Raw genomic sequence first — 24,808 nt, 5'->3', positions numbered from 1 at the left:
ATATAAGCGCTACGTTAAACTAGTATTAGAACGTCTCTAAGTAGCTAGACTATAACTAGATATTAAGAAAAGCAAGTTCTATATTACTTATACTAAATACCTAGGATATATCCTAACTAATAAGGGAATTAAAGTAGACTCTAAGAAAGTACAAGCCCTAAAAAATTAGACCCCTCCTACTACTATTATTAGTGTAAAGTCGTTCTTAGGCTTTACTAGGTTCTATTAACAATTTGTACCTAAATTCTTATATGTAGCTAAGCACCTTATTGCCTTACAAAGCCTAGCAAACCTGTTTAAATAGACTGCTTAATATTACTCTAGTTTTAAAAGCTTAAAAGAGGCACTATTATCTATACCTACTCTCTGCTACTTTAACCCTAAGTATAATATAAAGATTAAAACCAATACATCTAATAGAGTTATTGTAGAAGTTATGTCCTAACAACACCTAAATATTAAATAGTACCTAGTTACTTTCTATAGCTAAGTACTCTCTAGTACGAAGCTTAACTAGGAGATACATAATAAGGAACTATTTACTATTTTACAAGCATTCTATAAGTAGAGATCTAAACTTACCTCTGCTATAAAACAGATCTGTGTCTACTCTAACTATTAATCCTTAGAATATTTTATAACTACTAAAGTTCTAAACGCTTAACAAGCACAATAGGCAGAAGCTCTTACTTTGTTTAACTTCTGTATTAAATATACCCTAGGAAAGAACAACAAGCATGCTAAGATCCTTAGTTAATAAGAATAAGATCTAGTAAACCTTAAATCTGCCTAGAAAGATAACTAATCCTAAGTACTATTAGGTCTACAGCAGTTACATAAACAGATTAATTCTAATTTAGCTTAGAAATATCTAGCTAAAACTAACCTAGCTGTATCTACTATCTAATTAATACAACCTAATATAGACCTAGATTTGCTCAAATTAATCTAAGCCCTTATTAAAGAAAATTAGAAGTCCTTTAAGTAAGAACGCTTTTCTCTAGTATTGCTATATTAGATCTATAACAGACTCCTACTCTATTAGGATTAACTATATATACTAGCTAACTCTACCTTATACACCTGCCTAATTAGAAAGGCCTACAACTAGCTATTAACAGCTTATCCTAGTGCTAAGAAGACTTATTAGCTACTGTTACAACAGTACTACTAGAAGGGGATAAGTACTACTTATAAACGATATGTCCAGAATTGTATCCCTTGTTATTAAGGTTACCTAAAACAGACCTAACTCTACAGATACTTACACCCCTTACTAATACCTAACAAACTAATACAACATCTATGTACTAACTTTAAAAACTTTTCTAAGGACAAATTAGGCTATAACTAGATTATAGTTATTATTAATTGCTTAACTAAATAAGCTATAATAAACCTATGCTATAGAACGATTATAGTATATAGGATAGTAAACTTATTTATATAATAGGTATATTAATTTAGATACACCCCTAAAACTATTATAAGCAACTAAGGACTATAATTTGTATTAACCTTCTAGTTAGAATTCTGCTAGATTATAGGTGTAAAGGTTAAACTATCTACAGCCTATTATAAGGAAAGTAACAGCTAAACAGAAATTATAAATAAGTATATAGACTAGCAACTTTGCCTATTTATCTTATCCTACTAAGATAACTAGTCTAAACTTCTCCTAATTATTAATCATGCCTAACTTACTCTACTACATTCCTAAATTAGAATATTACCTTACTAAGCTATCTATAGTAGTAAGCCTAAACAGAGTTAGGATTAGAACAGAGCTAATTTAGGTATAAACCTAGTTAAGAAACTTAACTATAAGGATGCCTTAGCATTAGCTACCTACATGCATAACGCCTATAAAGTAGCTAAAGAAAATATAGAGAACACTTAAGACTGTATGCGCTCTGTAGTTAATAGCTACTATTACCCTATAAACTAGACTGTTAGTAATAAGGTATATCTCTCTACCTAGAACTTAAAAATAGAGCAACTAAGCTAGAAGCTATCTAACAAGTAGGAGGGTCCCTTTAAAGTCCTAGAGCAGGTAGGTTACTTATATTGCTTAAAACTTCTACTAGGCTTAACAATATATAATGTGTTTGCATTAAATGTCTTATATAAGGATTTTAATAACCCCTTACCTAGATAAGAGGCCCTAAAACCTGCAGGTATCCCTATCTAAGGCGTAGAAGAATAGGAAGTTTAGGAAATTTTAGCTAGTAAGATTATCCGCGAAAAGCTTAAGTACTGCGTAAGCTAGGTTAGCTATAACCTAGACCTAACCTAGTATCCTGCAGAGAACTTTATAGGAGCTCTACATAAGCTAAGGTTGTACTATAATAAGTACCCTAATTAACCTAGGCCTCTAAAGGCACTAACTAAGTAGATTAAAGTATAGGAAGAAGGCTAGGAGATTTAGGAGCATAAAGACATCTTAATTTAGAAAAGGACAAAGGAAATCTATTAAAGCTAAAACGCCTCTAACTGCGTTGTACATTAGAAAGATGAAAAAATAAAAGAAAAAACCCTCCTTACTATATAAATAAGGAAACCTTCTTACAGTTCCTTAATGTTACTTATAACAGAGTTACTGTTAGCTAGGATATCTAGCTTATTAGTACTACCCTTCTTCTTAGGAGGTAGAGCAGTTGCCGTCGTTGCTAACACCTCTCTAACTCTAGTGCCCTAACAGACAATCTCTTATTGCAGCTTAACTACCTTCCTAGTTAACACCTCTACATTCTCCACTAACTCTGCCATCCTCGTCCTCTCTAACACCCCTCCCTTAGTTAGGCTAACATAGTACTAGTGTAGCATTATATTAGCAGTAGAGACCTCTTTAAGCTAGGCAGTTGCTACCTACACTATACTTGCTAGATCCTTTACTAACTCTATAACAACACACTAGGCATCCTACCTTAACTCTACTGCCTCCTCTACTAACTCTATATCCTCCTCTTCCTCTCTTACCTCCTGCCTCTATGTAGTAAGGTTACCTAAAAAAGTTACGTATTCTAGACTAGCGTAAACTAGAACCTAGAAACTGTTAGTATTAGGTAGGAACAGGAAAAGATTATACTTACTAGGTAACACTTCTTATTTTTAAGTGTGTAATAAGCACACTTAGACAACAACGCCTTAAAGAAGCTGTAATTAACCTCCCTCCCCTTTATAAAGGCATAAACTAAATAAATACAGATACCCCTGTAGGCATCTATAAGAGCTCTAGGCAGGACTAGTATTAGCATAGTAACTAAGTAATAAACCTATAATTGTTAGTAAGAATATAAGGCAGCGTAGCAGGTATGCTTACAGCAAGAAATAGTGTCTATTGAAGTAAGGAAAGGTGTAGAAATTAACTGTTTATATATATATGTAACGCGCCTAGACTATAATAATAATAATAATAATAATAATAAATAGATAGTTTACTTAATAACAAAGAAATTAGCTTATTTTTACTTTAAAATAGGTAATAATGTTACAGGCAAGAAAGAAGTTATCTTTACCTTAGATAAAAACAATAATACAAAATTAAAACAACATAACAGTAAGCTACTAACACTCTAAAACAACACTAAATAGGTACAATTCTGCTAGAGGACAAAAATATAGATTTTTATACGTATTAGGATAATCTGCCTATATAAGAGGGGGGGTAGTGTAATACACTAGTTACCTAAAGCCTTATCTAATTCCTCTCTAACTTATTACTAACTTAGTGCTGTTACACCTCTGTCTACCCCACACCCTAGGCTAGCACTTTAATTCTTTCTAACTCTTATAAGGTATAAAAGGCACAAGGCTAACAGGCATAGAGAGCTAGTTTTTTTGTATTCTTTTGTATAAGACCTATAGGAATAGAACAATTCTCTGTATAAACTATCCTAGTGCTCCTATACACCTCGTAGCGGATACCCACCCCTTTTAGAGACTTCTATTATCCTGCGTTGTTACAAAAACACCACTAAGTAGTCTAACTCTACTAAGAGGTCTTACCTTATACTAAAAACATATTATAGCTTACTATCTAAGCTATAATTAAAGATTATAATAAGGTAAAGGACGCGTTATTGTAGCCTTTAGCATGCCTAGAAGAAGAGAAGGCGCTAGTACATGTTAGGTGCTGGGCCTAGAGGTACCTCTACTGCTCTTAGCAACCTACTATAGGACTAGCTAGCCTAGATTATATAAGGATGTTAGAGGTTATTGCTAATATACTAGGAATTAGTCTTATTACTATATACTACGTACCTTTATACACCTTATTATAAGTGTTCTACTCTAGATTAGAGATCTCTTAGATAGACCCTAGATTAAGCCTAGGGATCTACAGGCACCCCACGTATATAATATTCTTAAGCCTTTAGACTTATTAATTAAGGATTTGTCTTATCTTATTATCTACCCCTATTTTCTATCCTATCTTACTCTGCTTAATTGCCTGCCTACAGTAACCTTACACACCTACTATTCTCTTTAACTCTTTTATTTTATATAATTACCTTATATACTCTTTACATTATAATTACTCCTATTATATTATTTAAAATAGACCTAAGCTACTACAAGTTATAAACTAAATTATCTAGGCTTACTGTCTTTGAAGAGGTACTATAACAGCCTACCTATAGGAGAGCTAGTAGAGCGTAAGGTAACCCCTCCCTCTGCAGATAAGGAGATACCTTAATAGACACTAAGTGTCTATAGTAACTTAAGAGGATTAGTAGGCCCTTGTTACGATCTACAGAACACAGGAAGGATTCGTCTAATTACAGTAGCTGCGCCTCAGTGATTATAATAACAGAACGAACAACAAGTAAGTAACAATTACAGTGTTTGCACTTAGTTAACAAATAATAGGACACGTAACCTGATTAGGGCTTAGCGTAATTAGGATAATTAGTAATTAGTGTAATTAGTGCTTAGTGTAATTAGAGGATGTATAACACTAATTAGTCTATATTACTACTATAATTATTACAGTATATAGTTTGTAGGAACATAACCCTTATAGTTTATATTTAGCCTTGTTAATTAACTTTGTTATTAGAATTTCTTAACCCTGTTTGCAAAATAGATAGTCTACTCTATACTCTTCCTTACAACCCCTAGTTACTACAGTCTTTAACTAGACAACTACCCCTTTAAGAACCCCTGCACGTACTTATCCCTAAGACCTAATTAAACAATTACTTACAGACTTTGTCTAAAGTGTAAAACTTAACATTTTAAACACCCCTAAGATAAGTACTTTAGGATCTTGCGCTACCTCTAGTAGTACTTACACTAGTAATACAGACATAGATGCTCCTGTTACAAACAGCACTATAAATGTAGCTAAACTAGACACCTACAATAGAGACCATAATGAGATTAATAACTAGCTTCTCTAGTTTAACCTGTTCTTTAAATTCTAAAGAAGTAAAATTCCTAATAATAAATGTGTTATACTAGCCGCTAGCTATATACACAGAAACGCTTTTAAATAGATTAAGCTATTTCTTTAAAAGGCTATATTAGACAAATGTCTAGACAACATCTCTAAATAGTTTAATAAACTTTAACAACTTTAAGTAAATAATTAAGCTAATCTTTAGAGTCTTAAATAAACTAGCTATTACACGTTGCAACATCTAACGCATTAAGTAATTCTAATCTACAGCTAACTATGCTACTAAGTTCTAGCAACTTGCTGCTAATATAGAATAGGATAATACTATGTTAATAACTATGTATAAATAAGGATTAAAGCCTAAGGTTAAGGAAGAACTAATGCGCACTAGCGCTAGCACTAAAACCTTAGATAAACTTATTAATAAGTCTATATCTATTAACATTAAGCTCTATAAACTACAACTAGAACTATAAAAAGATCTGCAGGCACAGGTTGTAGTTATTAGAAATAACTGCCTGCCTCTACGTAACCTGTAGCGTAATAACCTAAACTAAGAACAATAAGGAGGATGTTACTAGCCTAACACTAGCTAACATATCTATAATAACATATAGAGTAGTTACTTTAGACTAGAGGCTATAGACCTCTTAAACCTTAACAAAGGACTGCTACTAGGACAATAGAACAAAAGGAAGGGTAGAGCAGGACACTACTCTAACAAGGACAGCGGTAAGGACTGCTACAACTGTGGCAAACTACGCTACTTTTTAAGAGACTGTAAGATAAAGAACAAGGTTCTTTAACAGCTTAATGTCCTTAACTACAAAGTTAATACTGCAGATGCTAGTAACTAGGAAGTAGTTACTAATAATATAGGGCGACTTATAGAAGACCTAGAGTCTAGTCTTAAGGATAATGCTAAATGTATTAAGCCTCCTATTTATGTAGTAACCTCTTACTACAACAACATAGAAGGCAAAGGAGTACTATTTACTAACAGCAACTAATAGTATTACGTAGTAGAATACTGTATAGAAGGAACAAGCCTTAAGGTTAGTAAAAAACATAAAGGCCTGTTCTGTTAATAGAGAATAAGCTACTTTAGTCTTAAAGGTAAGGAACTTCTAGTTATTAAACGCAAACTAGAAGAGGTTGCTAAGAAGTAAGCTATGCTAAACAACATTTACAAACCCTATAAAGAGATAAAGGACTACTAACGTAAGATAGACAACCTCTTAGATACTTCTAGATAAACACTTATAGAAATTAGATAAGACAATACGCGTTGCTAACACTGTCGCTAGAAGCGCAAGTGCTAAGCGGAGGAAGAAGCGTACACTAGAATGTGTTAAAACCTTATCTAACCTATAGTAGGATCTAAGGAAGAAGAACTTACTCTAGAATTTAACTAGCTTATCTAGCAGGTTAAATAAGAGACTAACAACTACTAATAAGTACTAAGTAACCTAGAAGAAGCTAAAGATTAATACTAGTGTAAAAAAGAGATATAACGTAGCGTACAGCGCATAAGGAAACAATAACCCTTACTAATATTACTTCTACTACTACTTAGCCTACAACCCTAGTATAAACTAGACGTTAGGAATCTAAGATATAGAGAATTGTTATAGATAGCCTATAGTAATAACTAATACAGTGTACACTAAGGGTCTAAGCTGAACTATAGATAGTTCCCTCTAGGACACTACTCTTATTATGTTTAGTAGTATAACTGCAAGAACAACTTATACAAAAGGCACCTTATTAACAAATATAGCTATACCTACTTTCCTCGAATAGATAACCTGTAAGCAATTATTTAGATATAGTTAGTAGTTAATAGATAGTGCTACAACACGCACTAGCAGAACTACCTAAACCCTAATTGTAAGGGTTACTAAGGACATAAGGAACATAACAGATTTAAGCATAAGTCTTTTTTAGGACAGCGCTGGAGAGCGCTAGGGATTAATCTATCAATTCTATTAGGACTAATTACCTTATTAAGCTTACTATTATACTAAATAGAGTAGAGCTATTAGTATTATTAGACTTAGGAGCCTAGGGAAACTACATATCCCGTACAGTAGTAGAAGAAGCTACACTTTAACTATAGTATAAAGAAGAACCATACCTATTATAAGTAGCTAACAGAGAGCTAATACTAGGGGAAGAAAGAGTTACGCTTAAAGTTTAAGTTGCCCTCCTAAGGATATAAGACTATAAAGAGAAGTTAGACCTTAACATTCTTAGGACAGCCGCCTATAATGTTATATTAGGACTACTATAGTTACAAGAGTATAATCTATAAATTAATTAGAAGAAGTAATAAATCTTTTTTAATAGATATAAGCACTATATAGCTGCACTAATACCTACGCAATATACGCTGCAATTAGTAGATAAGAAGAAGATTAATAATATATCTTTAACATATAAGACGCACCAAGATAGAGCAGTTAGCTGGCTACTAACTACTAAGACAGGAGGGGATAGGAAAGGCGAAGCTAAGGAGAAGGACAGTGCACTTCCTAACATCCTAGATAAATATAAGAGTTATATAGAACTCTTCTAGTATAAGAAGACTATAAAAGTATTACTACAGTCTAAACTATAGGACTGCAATATTAAGCTCTAGGAAGGGAAGGAACTGCCCTTTTAACCTATATACAGACTCTAAGAAAAGGAACTTAAGGTACTATATAAGTATATTAAGGAAAACCTTAAGAAAGGATTTATTAGAGAATTAGAATCTCTAGCAGGATTTCCTATTACCTGTACAGCTAAGAAAGACAGCTTACTACGCCTATATATTAACTACTAAAAGCTTAATAACATTATAATTAAGAATTAATACCTACTACTAAATATTAAGAAGTTATAAGACGGACTTAGCAGAGTATAATACTTTACTATAATTAATCTGCGTAGAGTGTACAATCTTATACGCATAAAGGAAGGTAAGGAATAGAAGATAGTATTTAGGACCTATTGTAGCTATTATAAGTACCTAGTTATGCTATTTAGGCTACCTAATACACTAGCTACGTGCTAGGCTCTAATTAACAACGTGTTAAGAGCACACTTAGACTAATTAATAGTAGTATACCTTAATAACATCCTAGTGTATAGTAAGACACTAGAGGAACATATAACCTACGTTAAGGAAGTGTTAGACTACCTAGGAAGAGCAGACCTCTACCTAAAGCTGGAGAAGTGCAAATAGCACAAGGAAGAAGTAGAATTCCTTAGCTATATTATAGGAAGATACAAAGTAAAGATAAGCCTAAAAAAGATTTAGGTTATAAAGGATTAGCTAATGCTAAAAACAGTTAAAGGAATCTAGGAATTCCTTAGCTTTCTTACCTTTAACTAATGCTTTATTATAGACTACTTTATAAAAGTGCTACTGCTTACTAAGATAATATAGAAGGATGTTCTAATTAAATAGGAGTAAGCATAAGAAAACTCCTTCTAGTTACTTAAGTAAGTATGCGTAGAACTACCTACAATAATTATATTTAAGAGTAGAGAGCTACTTTAAATTAAAACTAATGCCTTAGAACTAGCATTAGGAGCTTACGTAACGTAAGAACGAGATAGCCTATAGCACCTAATTACCTACTATTTATAGAAGTTTATAGGACTAGAAGAAAACTATAATGCGTATAACAAAGAGCTTATAGCAATTGTATTAACCCTAGAACATTAGAGAATCTATATAGAAAGCTGCTTAGACCTTACTATATATACAGACTACAAGAACCTAGTCTATTTTATAACAACTAAGGTTCTTAACAGAAGACAAGTTAGATAGTTAGAACTGTTAGGAAGATATAAGTTTAAGATACTATATACCCTAGGAAAAGACAATAGTAGAGCTAACGCACTTAGTTAACAATATAACCTTACAGGAATAAAAACAATTAATAAGCATGCTATACTTAGGATAAATAAGGATAGGTCCTTAGGGCTATTACAGCAGCTTAATAATATAATATAAGTTTAGCAGAAACGGCGCATCCTATTGCAAGTACTAGAGGAACTTTAAGAAGAAATTATAGCTAGTTATTATAACAACCTACTATATAGACACTCTAGAACTACACGTATAATAGAACTTATTAAAAGATATTACAAGTTTAGGAACATAGAAGATAAGGTTACTAAATATATTAAGAACTGTGTTAATTATTAATAAAATAAGTACAGTATACATACAAAGTACAGAGAAATATAGGTAATAGAGCTGCTAACAGTAATATAGATAAATATTACTATAGACTTTGTTACATAACTACCTGTCTCTAAGGACTCTATTACAGGATACGCCTATAACTTAATCTTTGTTATAGTAGACAGATTTACTAAGTATACTTAGGTAATACTGTTTTATTACAATTATACTGCTAAGCAACTAGCTTAAGTATTCTTAGATTTAGTAATTAGGTACTACAGTATACTAGATTCTATTATCAGCAACTAAGATAAGCTCTTTACGTTAAACTATTAGACTACGCTGTTAGCAGCTATAGGCACTAAGAAGAAGCTATTAACTACTTATTATCTACAGACAGATAGATAGACTAAAAGAACAAATTAGACTATAGAAACATACCTACAGATATACAGTAAATAGTAGTAAGATAACTAGGTTTTACTGTTACCTATAGCATAGATTACGTATAATAATAAATTATTAGAAGTAATAGGTACAACGCTGTTCTTTGCAAATTACAGGAGACACCTAAATCTCTTTACTAGAAGCCTAGAAACAACTATCTAGACTAAATTAGCAATCTCCTTAGTAGCTAAACTGAAGGAAGTACACTAGAAATTGCTAGAAAACATTAGTAAGGCTTAAGAACAAGCAATCTCTTATGTTAACTAGAAAAGAAAAACAGCACCTTAGCTAAAAGAGGGGGATAAAGTCTATCTCCTTATAAAAAACCTTTAAACGCAAAGACTAATAAAAAAACTAGTTTATATTAAAGTTAGACCCTTTTCTATTTCTAAGTAGATAAGCCTAGTTAACTATAGACTTAATCTGCTAAAGAATGCAAAGATCTATCTAGTGTTCTACATCTCCCTATTAGAACTAGCTAACTCTAGAACGCCTACCTAGAAGAACTTCTAATACTAAGCTAATAGTAAAGACTAATAGGAAGTTAAAAAAATAATATAACACTAGAAAGAAGGTAGTTAAGTTAAATATCTAGTTAAGTAGTTAGGATACCTAGACTTAGAAAACATATAGGAACTAACTACGCACCCTATAAACTGCTAGCAGTTATTAAAGCAATTTAAAGAGACTAATTAGGCAGTGCTACGTTGCTCTCCTAGTACTCTAAGGGCTAGCCTTTAAAGGCGCTCTAGGTACTAGGCAGCAACAAGAACTTATTAGACAGATCTAACTCGATATTCCCTGCCTATAACTGCTCCTGCTCTTTAATACCGCGCTCTTCTACTGTAATAGCCTCTTTAGCACAATAGTCTAATAAATCTATTTATTATTATAAGTGCTCCTTGCGCGTATAAGCTACATATAAGTCTTCTATAGCTTTTTTAGATATACGCAGTACTTTAGTTTACACTTTATAACTCTCTTTTATGCACATACGCAACTTCTCTTTCTTAGACACTAGTTAGTTAAACTTAGATTAAGTTACCTTTATATTATAATGTTGCCTTAAGTAAACACATTTGCTATTTATTCTAGATTAAACTTAGACCTTATATACTTAGTTAGGTTTTATATAAGCTTTATATTTCTACACTATAATCTCTCGAAAGGACTTAATAAATTTATATAAATAATAACAGTAAGCTAAATACAAGATTGTTAGTTATTTTAACAATGTTAAAACCTGCCTAATAATTAAGTAAGGGCCCTGCGTTATATAAATAAGCTTAAGAGACTAAGCTAGAACAGAAGGGGGATAGTGTTATAATCTACAGAACACAGAAAGGATTTATCTAATTACAGTAGCTGCAGCACAGTAATTATAACAACAGAATAAATAACAAGTAAGCAATAATTACAGTGTTAGCCCTTAGTTAACAACTAATAGGACATGTGACCTGATTAGGGCTTAGCGTAATTAGGATAATTAGTAATTACTATAATTAGTGCTTAGTGCAGTTTAAGGATGTATAACACTAATTAGTCTCTATTACTACTATAATTATTACAGTATATAGTTTGTAGAAACACAACCCTTATAGTTTATGTTTAACCTTGTTAATAAACTTTATTATTAGAATATCTTAACCCTGCTTGCAAAACAGATAGTCTACTCTATACTCTTCATTACAACCCTTAGTTACTACAGTCTTTAACTAGACAACTACCCCTTTAAGAACCCCTGCACGTACTTATCCCTAAGACCTAATTAAACAATTACTTACAGACTTTGTCTAAAGTGTCAAACTTAACAGCCCTCGAGGGGGTGTACCTTAGCTAGGAATTTGTATCTATAGGGCAGTATTAGATAAAGAGGGTTAAATTTACCTAGAAGTAGGTAAATAATTATAGAAGTTGGAAAACTTGTGTAAATAGTTATAGGAGATAAAAAAACTATAAAAAACTATTCTTTTTTAACATATAAAGACGTAAATATAATAAAAGACTTAAGTAACGTTTCCATTACTCTTAAATGTACTAGAAGGGGTTTACTAGCTATAAGCTTCCCTATATATAAACTTCTTATAACCTAAATCCCTATAGAAATATATAAAGTATAAGATACTAGGTATAATTATTTAAAGAGATATTATAGGACATACCTTTTAAAATTTCTAGGTAATTTCCATATAGAGGAATATAAGATTAACTTAAGTGTAAGGTATCTCTTAGAAAAACTAAAAACATTATAGTAGGCTTACTACACAAATAACTACTAAGAGTACCTAACCTAGGAACTAACGTAGTAAGAGCTATAGAGGTAATACTAGATACTTTAGAAATGCCTACTAAACATAAACAAGTAGTATATAAATTATAAGAGTAATATAATTAGTTAAATTAATAGTCTTCTATAGATCTATAAGACTGTATACGTCTACTATAGAAGGAACTAGGTAGCTTACGTATACTAGAGGTCTACGTATAACAATATTATTATAAAACTCTCTAGCATATAAAGATCCTTATTTCTAATTCTTTATTAAAAAAGGAACTTAATTCTAAAGAAAGATGAAAAAGCTAATATTATTATTTAACGTACTCTATAAGCAAGTAACCGGCATAAGCAAGTGACCAGAGCGATTTAATTAGAGAAAACGAAAAACTTAGAGCTTAATATCTATTAAAATACCTAATAGAATTCCTTTTAATTTTTAAAAAGATATTATAGAATAGTAATATTTAAGATGTTAGCAGCTCTTACTATAATAGTGAAAAGGTGTAGAGATATAAAAAAGTAGGTCTAAATAATTCTTATATTTTAGCTTTTTCTCGATATCTTCTTGTATATTATAGCTATAGCCTAGCTATCTAGGTAGCTTGTAGATTAAATAGGTGCAGCTAAGAATTAAAAATTCTAGACAGATCTAACTAGTATAGGAGGGGATATTAGAGTGCAAAATTTCTAGTTTTTGGTGTAAAATTGCTCTAGTTACTTGCTTATGCCGGTTACTCGCTTTTAGAGTACGTTACGTTAACTATTCTAGTGCTTCTAAATGCCTTACAGCGGATACCTACAAATCTTAGAGCCTTTTATTATTTTATGTTGTTATAGTAGTGACTATCTGTTATAATCCTGTGCTAGGGCACAGCACAAACATAAGTACCAGCTAACTAAGACCCCTAACTCCGCCCTAAAGGAACGAACAGTAGAGAAGGACAGAACAGAAAGGGTTATTATGTAACTGCTTGTTAACAAGCATAACACATGTAACTGCTTGTTAACAAGCATAACACATGTAACTGCTTGTTAACAAGCATAACACATGTAACTGCTTGTTAATAAATATAGTATAATATGCTTATCTATAAGTACCCTTATGTATTTTATTAGACTAACTCTAGTTACTTATTATAAGTATTATATCTCCTTAGTATATAGCTAGTAGGAACACAACCCTTATAGTTTGTGTTTAACCTTATTAGCTAAGTTTGTCTTTAGAATCTTAACCTGTGCTTAAACTAGACAGTCTACTCTGTACTATTTAGTGCACCCTATCTTTACAAGCTTTGCTTAGTTAATAACCCTAACTAATCTACTAGTACTTATCCCTAAGAACTAATAGAATTAGTGCTTACAGTCTTTAACTAAAGTATAGCTTCAACACTATCTTTTTTTTAAAATAGCTTACTAGCGGAAAACTTTGATTGATTAATTAACGTACTCTACGGGTGAGTTAGCCACACAGGGGAGTCGGCCACTTAAAACCTCACCAAAATTGCCCAAAATCACAACTCTTTATCTCAACAACCACGCTATAAAATTATCTAAAATGCTTAGCACAGGGCTGCACCTATACAAATAAAAGGATTTAAAAGTCTTAAGGTGCTAGAATCTATAATACAGAAGTTATTAAGAGATTGCTGTTTTACAGGGGTGTTTGCATGCTATCTCTACAATTATTTAAGCTATAAAGCTAAAATTTAGATATGTGCTTACTAATACCTATGCCATATTATCCTAAGAATTTTAGAAGATTTTTAAGCGTGGTTGTTGAGATAAAGAGTTGTGATTTTGGGCAATTTTGGTGAGGTTTCAAGTGGCCTACTCGCCTGTGTGGCCGACTCACCTGTGGAGTACGTTAATTAATTAATAAGTCTGAGACTATATAAGACAAGAGCAGTTAAGCTACTCTAGTAATATAAGGAGTGTGTTTGTAAAAGGGGATAGTAAATGTGTATTTAAAGTCCTATAGTAAGAGCCTATACTCTAAGAAGTTAACAGAGGATTATAGGTGTCTGTTGTTTATTATAGGTACTACTTGCATGTGCCTACTCTTATCTTTAAAATAAAAGCTAGAGTAGCTAGAATTCCTTAGGTTGTGTGTAGTAGTAGTCTTATTAAAAGCCTTTGTCCTTGCAGGCTGTCTTGCATTGTTTTCCTTGCGTTTCTGTATTCTCTACAGCTAAGTAGAAGGTGTTGTGTTGTTTGTACGTAGCCGCAGATACATCTGTTGTTATCTACCTTCTGTATGTTGTGTAGAGCGGAAAACATTAATCTTAGGTAACTTAGCGCATTTAATCAGTGTCCAAATAAATGCTGAAGCACTATGTCATATATTTGCAAAAGATATTTTGAGTTTAGGTAACCTTGCTAAACCAGTGTCTAAGGTATACTAGACTAGCTCGGGATAAGTGCTGTTGGGAAGGAGCAGCTTAAACCGGTTGGCACGCTCTGCTGAGAAACCAGCCTTGTATGAGGGTCCGCTCGCTCGGTTGGACGACACCTTATAATCAAGAGTAGACACCTAACATGAGCGGCCTCGAAATCGACTACAAAAGCGGCACTTTGCGGCCGCTCTAACGCTCACGTCATATCTTGCTCACATCCGCTTCTCAACAACACCGTACATACTCGCGTACGAGACATACCCACACAATACTCCCCCATGTCAATTTTTAGGTGTTTACTCGACAGTTGATTCACTGACTGCAGGCGCCATCGAGAACGGCATGCTTACGCGTTCTTAAGGGAAGGACTACGCAATGAAAGCGAGTACCTAAGTCCAACAGGGCGCATCAATATTCGATCTCAACCACTCGAGCAATGTGGCACTGAAGTCGCGATATCATTCCGCAATCAAAGTCTTGATGAAGGATCAGCAAAGTTGGACGGTCCCATCAGGTCGGACATTCCTCGCCCAGACTTTCGCTCCATCACTCCGAGCGAGACTGCCGAACAGTGTGCCACACCACGCTCCGCCTCTCTCAGTACTACCAGGGTCAGAAGCTCAGACAAGTCCCGGGAGACTGTGTCAGTGGCGGTTCGACAGGGACCCATTTCAGCGCACTATTTGAGAATGTATGCAAAGAAGATTCTGCGGTGGGACGTATGTCTGAAGAACAAATCTAGCTGTGCACTATCAGGCGCACTGAGTGAAGAGAGCAGAAATGTGGACGAAAACGGAACTCCACAAGCTACAGCCAGATCCTGCCAATGGACGGGGTAGTAGGTTTCTGAATATACCACTGAAGGTATACATTGAAGATTCCAAATGGGATTAAGGATAACGCGCACAATAATCTGGCAAAATCCCAGATGTCCTGGATAGGTACATCGGGCGCGCCACATGGTCGTGCAACACTCTTCATTGCCTAAGTTTCAATCAACCAACTCATAAGAATAATGTCCGTCAATAAATATGACATAACGAGCATATGTGGGAAACAAGAAAAAAAGCCCCTAGCCGTTACCGAGCCACCCCAAACTCCAATTCTCAGTGCACTGGGGTGATCGGATCCCCTTTGGCCTCTTCTCCACACCCTTACAAACGTTCAAAACCAATATGCATCCCCACTCTTACTAATCTCGAAACTACATCCCAACCCCATTCCATCCCCGTTCATCTTCATCTCGCCCTCCTGCAGCTGTCTGAGTATTGTATCACCTACTAGCGGTCCATCGTCACAGGGATCTTTGACATGGATGACCACAACCTTGAGCCCCTTGAGTGGCGCCTCAAATGCTGTGGATAGTAGCGCACGATTGTGGCCAGCACTCACGTTGTTGAGATTCAGCGCTGCTGCTGCTGATGAGTGGGAGACGTACGGCTTTTGGGGGAGACTGGGTGTGGCATAGTGAGCGTCATGTGGGTTGGGAGTATGTGTGCCAGTCGGACCGCTGCTGGGTGCGCAGTCTGTCAGGTCATCATCGGTTTGGGAGGGGGGACGTATGGAAAAGAGTGACGGGTCGAAGTTCTTGATACCGGGGTGCCACGTGCGTGACTTCACGGGGCCATCGAGAAGCAAGTTTTGGCTTGCGCGCTTACGTTTACGACCTTGCCGTGCTGCTTCGCGCGCTTGTTCGTGCTCTCTTCGGGCTTCTCTGACCATATCGGCGAGGTTATGAAGTTCTGCGAGTAGGTGGCGCGGAGCTAGGTGACCAAAGAGTACGGCGTCGGCTTGTGCGTTTGTATAGCTGCATTCGATAAAGATGCCCGTAAGTATACCGGATGCAATCTTCGGCGCTGCTTCGCTCCAGATGTGTGCGGTGCGCGGCGAAAGGGATAAAGAGTCCGGCTCAACGTCGCCAAAGATGAGAATCTCTTTTGTGGGTGTAGTCAATGTGGACTCAGTGCGTATGAAGAAGGCTGATGAGTCGATCACGCAGTGGTCGGCTGGTATAGTAGTATTCGCGGCAACATGGCTGGACCTTCGATCATGATCACCACCGAACGGGCCCGTACCCGGAGTTCCTGGTTGACTGTGTGGTACTGGCATGGAGATGCTGTGCGAGCGTCCTTCTCGAATCTCTCCTTGATGTAAGGCGGCAACAGTGTGTTGCAGTCCTGGTGTCTCCTGCAAGCCTGCATTGGAACCGCGATGTACATGCCCTGGACCCCGCATGCAGTGTCCATGGCTGACTTTGAAGCCTTTTACGCCTAGGCCGTCGCAAACCTCAATATATCCCCTTCCTCTGCCCTGACCTAAGGCAATGTTACCCCCTTCTGCGAGTCTTTGGAAAGAAACAAGTCCAACACCTCCATCTTCGTCCGTAAGGTTGGGCCAGATGATGTTGTTGAAGATGTGCGTCTTGATAGCGTGGACTGTGGAAGGAAGTGCGGCTAACCTTTTCGGACGTGATGTGTTATGGAAGGCTGCGGTGTTTATAACAAACCCAGATAGATGGTCCAAATGTGGATGTGTTATCAAGTAAGTCGATATATGTTCTCTCACAACGTGTAGTGCATTGGCTCTTGCGCTTGCGTTTGGAAATGGCAGTCCAGCAAATACTCCGTCTAGTAACGTTATTATCTCCGGTGGCATTCCATCTTCCGACACCGGCGTCTCGATCCCTGAATCGTCATCATCGTCGGTTGGAATGTGTTCAGTCGTTGGCGATGTCCCGTTATCGTTGATTTGAACACCGTCATCATGAATGCTATCCACTTTTGATGGTGACTGAGACAACGGTTCTGAAACAAGTGGGAAGTGTTGTTCCAAAATTCGAGTGATAGCAGCGAGATGCGAGCCTGCATCCACAGCTAAGACCGAGTTCTTGGACCATTTGGTGGCTGTCGAACGCACGAGGAATCCGGTTACATTGTCTTCGGTCGGTCCACCACCAGCACCTAAACAGATCACCTGAATAGCTGGCTCGTAACTATGACTGGACGATCTTCGAACCTCTCTGTGACCGTCACTGTCCTTCATGCCCACAGCGCTTCTTCACCCCCTATACGATGATTATAATGAAGATTGCCAACTGCGACTTCGCCGTTGTCGATTCTCTTGATCCTCTAAGCAGGACAAGCGAAATGCGCACCCCGCTTCTATGGCAAAGAATGGAGACGTCGTGATGTCGAGACAGCTTATTTATCAGCTTCGGGATTATGCTTCCAACTTCCAAATCACAGGTAGGTAAGGCCTTTTGCGACACACAAGCTAGCTACTCTCCTACGATTCAGAACTGTTGTGCGCGCCGAACGCCCTCAATCGACGTCGACGTCGCACACGCGGATAGGCCGGGCCCACGACCCCTCGATGCAGGCAGCCGGGCCTTGGGTTAAGATTGAGTCAATCCAGGTGATCCAAGCTCTTTCACAGTCCTACCCAGCCTCTAGGTTTGAAATGCAATCTGCAGCCCTAAGCTTCACGCAACGGCGACGATCGTGTACGCTCTCTCGCGGTGGAACTGCGTTGCCCAGGTCGACAAGCGTCGCACAAGATGTGATGTCGACTATGACGTTCTGTGTCACAGCCTGCGCGCCGCGTGGAAGTTTCGAAGCACTGAAAGTACGAAGATGTTAAAATTCGAGGATCTAAGGTTGAAAGAAGTCACGCCCTTGCCTGCCGTGCCTTTCGGCGCTGTTGTGCCAACAAAGCTGTGACTGCGGCTGCTTGTCCTTCACGCTCGACCAATCAACGCAAGAATAAATTACCCTACGAACGCCACAAACGATTTGCGAACGGTCGAGGTCAAATCGAGCCTTCGAGCCTCCCGATGTCTTGATATGATCGAGGCGGCATAGCGCTGGTCTTTCAAAGCGTCTCTGTCTCCTGGACAGAATTTCGGGAGTCCCCCCCCCGGGCGTCGCCTAGTGGGGAAGGCCTGTGGCCTGTAGGAAGCGGGAATTCATTACAGCCGGAGCGGCCGACAGAATGACTGCTAGGGAATGTCGCGTGCTATCAACTAGCTGAGCCAGATGCGGGTACCAATGCACAGCGTCTCCTAGCGCATCCTTGATAGGCGCACCTGACGACGGCCTGCACGAATATATGTGATTGGCAAGGGTTGTGAAGGCGAAGAAGCCTAATTTGCTACCAATTTCACGGTCGGGGTCATCAATGCAGGGTGCCTGAGGGCTAGGTCGATGAAGTCGGTCCTTTGACTGGCCGAGGCCTGCGGTGCGAGCTGACCCAGTTGTTCATGTTGCGGGAAAGAGTGACTGCTACTACTTATCTTTCACAGTAAAGGCTGCAACTCGTCAGTAGACACAGGACAACTGCTGGACGTGGGTAAAATATCTGGTGGTGTTGGCTCTAACTAAAGAATACTAATTAAGACCTTTGCCAATATGCTAACGCTACTTCGTATGATCACCGAGATTGCACTCTTGTGTCCCGCACTCTAGGAAATGACAGACCCTGGTAACAAGCTTGGTATGAGTGGCTGAACATTACTAGTCGATGACGCGTGAGGGTCAGTTCCCTGAGGCTCGGTCGGGGTCATCACATGCAGGATCACATTGTTGCAAAGGACTAGAGTTTGGACATCGCGAACATGTGGGTTCTTTTCCCTTTATGTTCAAGCTATAGCAGTCTTCTTGATCCACTATACCTATCCACAATCCCTCATACCTATCCGGTTCCAGGTCGTAAAATCATCCACATCATTAACAAATCTAACACCACTAAAAAGCAAGGCATTTACTTGAAAACCTTGCCATCAGCCCACTCGTAGGACTTGCCGTTGACCTCGATAGGCTTGTCCCAGGACCACTGGTCCTCGACGAACTTACGGTCCTCCTCCTTGGTGTGGTCAAGCTTGGTGAACTCGTAGGACTCGTAGTCGGGAGCGACATCGAAAGCAGGAAGAGCCTCCTGGCCACGAACGAGGAAAGCACCCTTGATAATGGAGTCGTTGGTCTGGCCGTAGACAGAAGTGCAACCGAAGAGGTACTTGCGGGAAGCCTCGAGACGGGCGAAGAAGCCACCAATCAAGTTGGATGTCATGAAGGTGAGGGTAAGCTCGTCGTTGTACTTGTAGTCAATGGTCCAGAGGGAGTACTCCTCGAAGTTGACATTCTCCCAGAACCAAGGAAGGGCAACCTCGCGGGTCTCCTCGTTAGAGTACTTGCGCTTCCAGTCGTCAAGGACAAAGGTAGGGCGCCCAAGAGCCTCAAGGGGGTGCTTGGGCTTAGGGGCAGATGGAGCCTCGTCCTCCTCCTCAGGTTCAGCAGCCTTGGGCTTAGCGGCGGCCTTGGGCTTCTCGGCCTTGGGTGCCTGCTCCTTCTTGGGAGCGACATTCTTGATGGCCTCCTCGATGAATTCGAGCTTGCCGGCAACAGCCGAGTAGCTGGGAGTGTTGTAGACGGTCTCGTACCAGCGAGTGACGTTGGGGTTTTCGGACCTCCACTTCTTGTCGAAGAAGTACTGGAAGCCACGGGCAACGATGCTGGCGGCGAAGATGTCGGCAAGCGTCAGACGCTCGCCAACGAGGTAGGTGTGGGTGAAGAGGTGCTCCTCGAGGACGTGGACGGCCTTGAGGGCGGCCTTCTGGGAGTCCTCGACGTTCTTCTTGTTGTAGGGGTCACGGCCGATGATGGGACGGAACCAGCCACCGAGGGGGGTGAGGACCTCAGTGTTGGCGAAGGACATCCATCGGAGGATAGTGGCGTAGTCCTGCTTGGTCTTGCCCAGGAGGCTGGTCTTCTCGTTCTGGGACGCGACTGAGAGGGGTCAGCAACTGAGTCACTGCAGACCGGGTAGAAAGTGGTAATGTGCCGCCAGGGTAGATCAGGGTGTAATTTTTTTCAACAGTAGTTTTCAGACAGGGATAACTGAATGAATGACATTCGCACATCATATAGCGCCATAGCAAAAGGGCGTGCGGGGTACTCACGGTAGACAGCGATGGCAATGGTCTCAGAGAGCACGAAGCCATCGGCGCCCTCGAAGGTGGGGACCTTGCCGAGCTTGTTGATCTTCAGGTAGTCGGCAGAGACGCCCTTGGCAGGCTCTGTGTCGACAAACTCAATGTCGAGGCCGTTCTCCTTTGCGACAGCGAGGAGGGACGTGGTGCGCGGGTTGCCCTGTTGGTGGGCTGTCAGTTTACGGCCCTCACCCAGACTGTGGCACGAGGCTGCGCGGCGAAGCCACTTACGCTGTAGCTGTAGATCTTTCCGAAAGACATGATTGCTGGTTAACCGTAGGCGGAACTGTACAATCAGGGGAAGCAAAGGCGTTGGAGGAGAGAAAAAACATTGTCTGCAGCGAGGCGGGGTTAATGGTTTTCGCTTTCTCTTCGCACTAGATGCAAAGCTGCCTAGCGCCAGGCCCAGCCTTGGCGGGAGATTTTGAGGAGCAGCAACAGCCGCATTGTGCAGGCCCATTGACACCGGCGGTCCAAAACCAGCCCAATAGCAGTACGCACACGGGCATCTCCCTTTGACGACACGACACCATGGTGTGCAAAAACCTGGCGCAAGGCCTATCGAGAGCCGTCAACTCGTTTGGAAGCGCGTCGAGGGTGCAATGCGAACGAGCAGCACGACGCAGCTTCGTTCTCCCAGCACCACGATACATCTCCATGACCACGTCGAGGCCGGCCGAAGTCGAGACCGAGGTCCAGGAGCCCTTCACAGCCGCAAAGCCATTCGACTTCGACGCTCAAGACGAAGGGAAGGACGGCGGCAAGGGCAGCAAGAACCTGCGGGCCCTGCGCATCGTGCCTGCATCACCCTCGTACTTCAGCGCAAAGCCCACCTTCACCGACGACTTCCTCTCGCTCTCCGCCCTGCTCCGCAAAGTCGCCACACTGCCCACGATACCGAATGCCGAAGCACCCAAGGTCGCGTGGAAGACGGTCGAGCAGTACCGCATCATGACCAACGAGCCTGTTAAGACACAGCGCTTCCACAAGATGCTGCACATCTTACGAAGACTGAACTGCATTCACCCGCAACTGATGCCCGACGAGGTTGTGCAGGCGATGCAGCGCTACAAGAAACCTAGCCAGCCTGGCGACATCAAGCCAAAGCCTGGTGTCATCGATGAGCTGGGTAGGGCAAAGGGTGTTGGACGGAGGAAGACGTCTTCTGCGGTCGCATGGCTCGTTGAGGGCGAGGGTGAGGTCTTGATCAACGGCCAATCTCTTACCGAATTCTTTGGGCGGCTGCATCATCGAGAGAGCGCAGTCTGGGCGCTGAAGGCGACCCAGCGACTCGACAAGTACAACTTGTTCGGTCTGGTACAGGGCGGCGGATCAACTGGCCAGGCCGAAGCCATGACACTGGCAGTAGCGAAGGCATTGCTCGTGCATGAACCGGCGCTGAAACCAGCCCTGCGACGAGGTGAGTGGAACGATTCTTCACCCCTGATTTTGTTCGCGTTCTATTTTCCTTTCTTGTCCTCCTCCACACACTCGTCAGAAACCGTATGTACATGATACAGGCGTACGCGGACGCTTCACGCAGAATGTCAAACCACCGACCTTGCGCTCGCCAAGTACATGTTCGCTGACCCTGACATAGCCGGCTGCATCACTCGTGACCCGAGAAAGGTGGAAAGGAAGAAGCCTGGGCACGTCAAGGCTCGCAAGATGCCTACCTGGGTCAAGCGTTGAGGTCGTTCCTCTTTGTACATGGTCCTGTGTATCCGCATACTTGTTAACGTTTAGCGTAGTCGAATGTAAGATGGTCCAGATGGATAATGCGCATGGCGCAAAGCTGATAGATTCATCACCAGCGTGCAACACTGTGGCAGACGCAGGTACTATATCTGTCCATGTGTTGGAGGTTTGATGGATGCTGCACAAAAGACCATCGGACTCCATGGTTGGATCATCGACACCATCAAACGCTGAAGGAAGGCAACCGAGTGATTAGACGAAGAGCACAGCCGGTATCTTGCAGAAAGCTGATCATGGGTAACAAGACGCCGTCGACGGCCCATTGCGCACGTAAGCGTCTTCACCCAACAAGTTGATCCAAGTGCATGGCACAGCATGTTCATGCCCTGGGTAGTCTGGGACGGCTTGCTCTGTTACCCGGATGAAATAAGTGTTTGCAGTCACGTAAGCGACTGATGAGACGTGGACACCTTTCGTGCAGTGGGTAACGGTTTCTTGTAACCCACAATTGTCGCAAGATAACAGCCCCCAGCATGCGTGATTGAAACTGATTCGGGGAGACGTTTCATACTATGTCGTGTGACTCCTCGAGGCCAGACGTTTGGAATGCGGTCAGGGTAAAACCGGGTGTACCCAAGGTTGATCTTCCTGTCACCTCGGATTCGGTTTGCATCTCGTGTCAGAGTTGACGAGGCCTGACGTTACCACGGTGAGCTGCCTGAAGCTTGGCGGTCCTTCGCGTTGCAAAATAGAGGTGGCTTGCAAACGAGTTCATGGGAAACTGCTGGCCCGACCATGCACCCCCGATGTTCCCCTTTGTTGTGCAGGTGACGTCGAGCTTGCTGTCAAGCGAGACGTGTTACTGGCTGGATGATTACGTACTGATTCTGGAGGCGAGATTGGACGGGTCCTCGTGCAGATCGCAGACAAGCGCACCTCTCGATCTGAATCTGAACGTGGTTGCTGTTCACGAGCCGGCCTCAGGCGCGGATCACGCGTGGTACTTTGCTGTGGCTCACATGGTGCGTGGGGCCTGGTGTGGCAGAGGGTGACACAGCAAGTGGATGCGGGCTTCTCCATCGGCCTGCAAACGCGCCAATTGGAGATTTTCCGTATTGCACACGATCTTACTCGTTAAAAATTCGCTTGGATGCGTCTCGTCAACGGCAGCGGGTAAGGCGGAGACAGCTTCAACGGGCGTACGACGATTTGTCCAGCGCGTGCAGGCTAGTGAGGCATCGTGCCCTGATGTGGGCAAGCGCCGAACCAGCCTTGTATTCGTTCCTTGAGACAGCGCACGACTCGAGAGCACTCACTCACTCACTCACAGACACAACTTGTCGTGAGATGCAATGAAGCCGTCTGACTCGCAAGCCGGTAGGGCTGTCGGTCGGCATTGCGTTTGCAGGCCGTGCGAAGGACATGGAACCAAATGAAACCTTCTCGAAGTATGTTCACCGCGGCCCTGTGTCATTTCCCTCGCGCATAGTGATACGGGAGCCGGGGTCGCCAGATCATCGCCGTTGAAGGAGTGGCGCACATGGCCGTGGGATGCCTGTACTGTACTGTAGGTACGGTAGGTGCTGTGATGCACCGCACTGTACCCTAGTCTAGGTAGATCGAACGACGCTTGTTTCCATGAGCGGTCCTCCAAAAACACACGGCACAGTGGGTTCTTTGTTTGCTTCCAGAAGGTCATCGGTGCTGGCACGTGGGTGGCGAGCGGTGCACGACTGCCAAAGAAGGGTGACGAGCCAAGAGCGCCGCGAGCGAGTCATGCAACCCACTGTGCTCTCTTTTCAGCACTGCCGAAGCGGACTCTCATGTGTCGAGATGGGTGCCGCAGAAGGATCTGGGCGTTGAAGATTAGGAAGATGACAGCCGTGTTCAGGGCGCACGCGGTCGAGGCAGTGAGACATGCAGGAGCCTCCTCCGACACGCTTGGTCTGCCGCCGCTCTATTGCATCTCACGGCAGCTTTGCATCTTTGCAGCTTTGCAGCTCTGCAGCTCTGCAGCTCTGCAGCTTCGGCGGTATTCTTGTTGGCAAGAAGATTGGCAAGAAGATGGAATGCGCAGTGCGCACGCTGTAAACGTTGCGTCAGCACTGGTCATGAGGGGCCACCGAGCGCCGGCTTCGCCTGGGATCGACGAGTGAGGCTGGAGCGCAGTGGGTGATCTACCTTGATGATCGATGCGCGCGATCCTGCGATCCTTGGCGTGGTGCGGGAGCGCGCACAGGAGAGTCATGTCGTTTTGGCGGTGGTTAGCATGCTGTTGGGAAGGAAGGATACGACCGAGTGCCGTCGCCGTTTCTGTGGCATGAAGACGGGGGGGGGCACAAAGCAGCGAGCACACACGACACCGCACGAGTGGGACAGCCGTTTGATGATCTGGGAGCGAAGAGACGAATCAGCCGTGCGATCG

At 41.1% G+C, this 24,808-nt stretch overlaps 4 protein-coding genes across 4 annotated transcripts, besides 29 other annotated features; 1 reads left to right on the top strand and 3 right to left on the bottom strand.

Moving 5' to 3' along the window:
- Positions 1–111: part of a mobile genetic element that runs on past the window's edge.
- A 2,611-nt stretch (positions 112–2,722) lies between these two features.
- Positions 2,723–2,907: a mobile genetic element.
- A 493-nt stretch (positions 2,908–3,400) lies between these two features.
- Positions 3,401–3,428: a tandem repeat.
- Positions 3,429–3,908: 480 nt separating this feature from the next.
- Positions 3,909–3,965: a dispersed repeat.
- Positions 3,966–4,121: 156 nt separating this feature from the next.
- Positions 4,122–4,275: a mobile genetic element.
- Positions 4,276–4,473: a mobile genetic element.
- Positions 4,466–4,744: a mobile genetic element.
- Positions 4,740–4,744: a direct repeat.
- Positions 4,745–4,897: a mobile genetic element.
- Positions 4,745–5,238: a long terminal repeat.
- Positions 4,745–11,844: a mobile genetic element.
- Positions 4,900–5,229: a mobile genetic element.
- Positions 4,994–10,703: a mobile genetic element.
- Positions 5,834–5,880: a tandem repeat.
- Positions 6,835–6,879: a tandem repeat.
- Positions 6,953–6,977: a tandem repeat.
- Positions 8,215–8,281: a tandem repeat.
- Positions 8,847–11,844: a mobile genetic element.
- Positions 11,351–11,844: a long terminal repeat.
- Positions 11,505–11,545: a tandem repeat.
- Positions 11,845–11,849: a direct repeat.
- Positions 11,845–12,623: a mobile genetic element.
- A 299-nt stretch (positions 12,624–12,922) lies between these two features.
- Positions 12,923–13,063: a mobile genetic element.
- Positions 13,064–13,090: 27 nt separating this feature from the next.
- Positions 13,091–13,148: a dispersed repeat.
- A 9-nt stretch (positions 13,149–13,157) lies between these two features.
- Positions 13,158–13,698: a mobile genetic element.
- Positions 13,699–13,748: 50 nt separating this feature from the next.
- Positions 13,749–14,184: a dispersed repeat.
- A 1-nt stretch (position 14,185) lies between these two features.
- Positions 14,186–14,574: a mobile genetic element.
- Positions 14,575–15,866: 1,292 nt separating this feature from the next.
- Positions 15,867–17,744, bottom strand: EKO05_0006798 (3',5'-cyclic-nucleotide phosphodiesterase; the record flags this gene model as incomplete). The annotated part of the gene is made up of 1 exon (XM_038946222.1): positions 15,867–17,744. One exon carries the CDS (start codon positions 17,742–17,744, stop codon positions 15,867–15,869), a length of 1,878 nt encoding a protein of 625 aa, XP_038797331.1.
- Positions 17,745–19,460: 1,716 nt separating this feature from the next.
- On the bottom strand, positions 19,461–20,946 carry EKO05_0006797 (3',5'-cyclic-nucleotide phosphodiesterase; the record flags this gene model as incomplete). The annotated part of the gene is made up of 3 exons (XM_038940799.1): positions 19,461–20,482; positions 20,656–20,845; positions 20,917–20,946. 3 exons carry the CDS (start codon positions 20,944–20,946, stop codon positions 19,461–19,463), a joined length of 1,242 nt encoding a protein of 413 aa, XP_038797330.1.
- A 270-nt stretch (positions 20,947–21,216) lies between these two features.
- EKO05_0006796 (37S ribosomal protein S9, mitochondrial) lies at positions 21,217–22,377 on the top strand (the record flags this gene model as incomplete). The annotated part of the gene is made up of 2 exons (XM_038940798.1): positions 21,217–22,105; positions 22,286–22,377. The coding sequence occupies 2 exons, from the start codon at positions 21,217–21,219 to the stop codon at positions 22,375–22,377; spliced, it is 981 nt and encodes a 326-aa protein (XP_038797329.1).
- A 1,561-nt stretch (positions 22,378–23,938) lies between these two features.
- Positions 23,939–23,987: a tandem repeat.
- A 353-nt stretch (positions 23,988–24,340) lies between these two features.
- Positions 24,341–24,631, bottom strand: EKO05_0006795 (uncharacterized protein; the record flags this gene model as incomplete). Its single annotated transcript, XM_059636887.1, has 2 exons — positions 24,341–24,468; positions 24,565–24,631. 2 exons carry the CDS (start codon positions 24,629–24,631, stop codon positions 24,341–24,343), a joined length of 195 nt encoding a protein of 64 aa, XP_059492870.1.
- Positions 24,356–24,410: a tandem repeat.
- Positions 24,632–24,808: the final 177 nt, after the last annotated feature.

The sequence above is a fragment of the Ascochyta rabiei genome, chromosome 11 (assembly GCF_004011695.2).
Source record: "Ascochyta rabiei chromosome 11, complete sequence".
Lineage (NCBI taxonomy): Eukaryota > Fungi > Ascomycota > Dothideomycetes > Pleosporales > Didymellaceae > Ascochyta > Ascochyta rabiei.
Note: the sequence above shows the minus strand (reverse complement) of the source record. Positions and strands in the feature narration are given on the sequence as shown.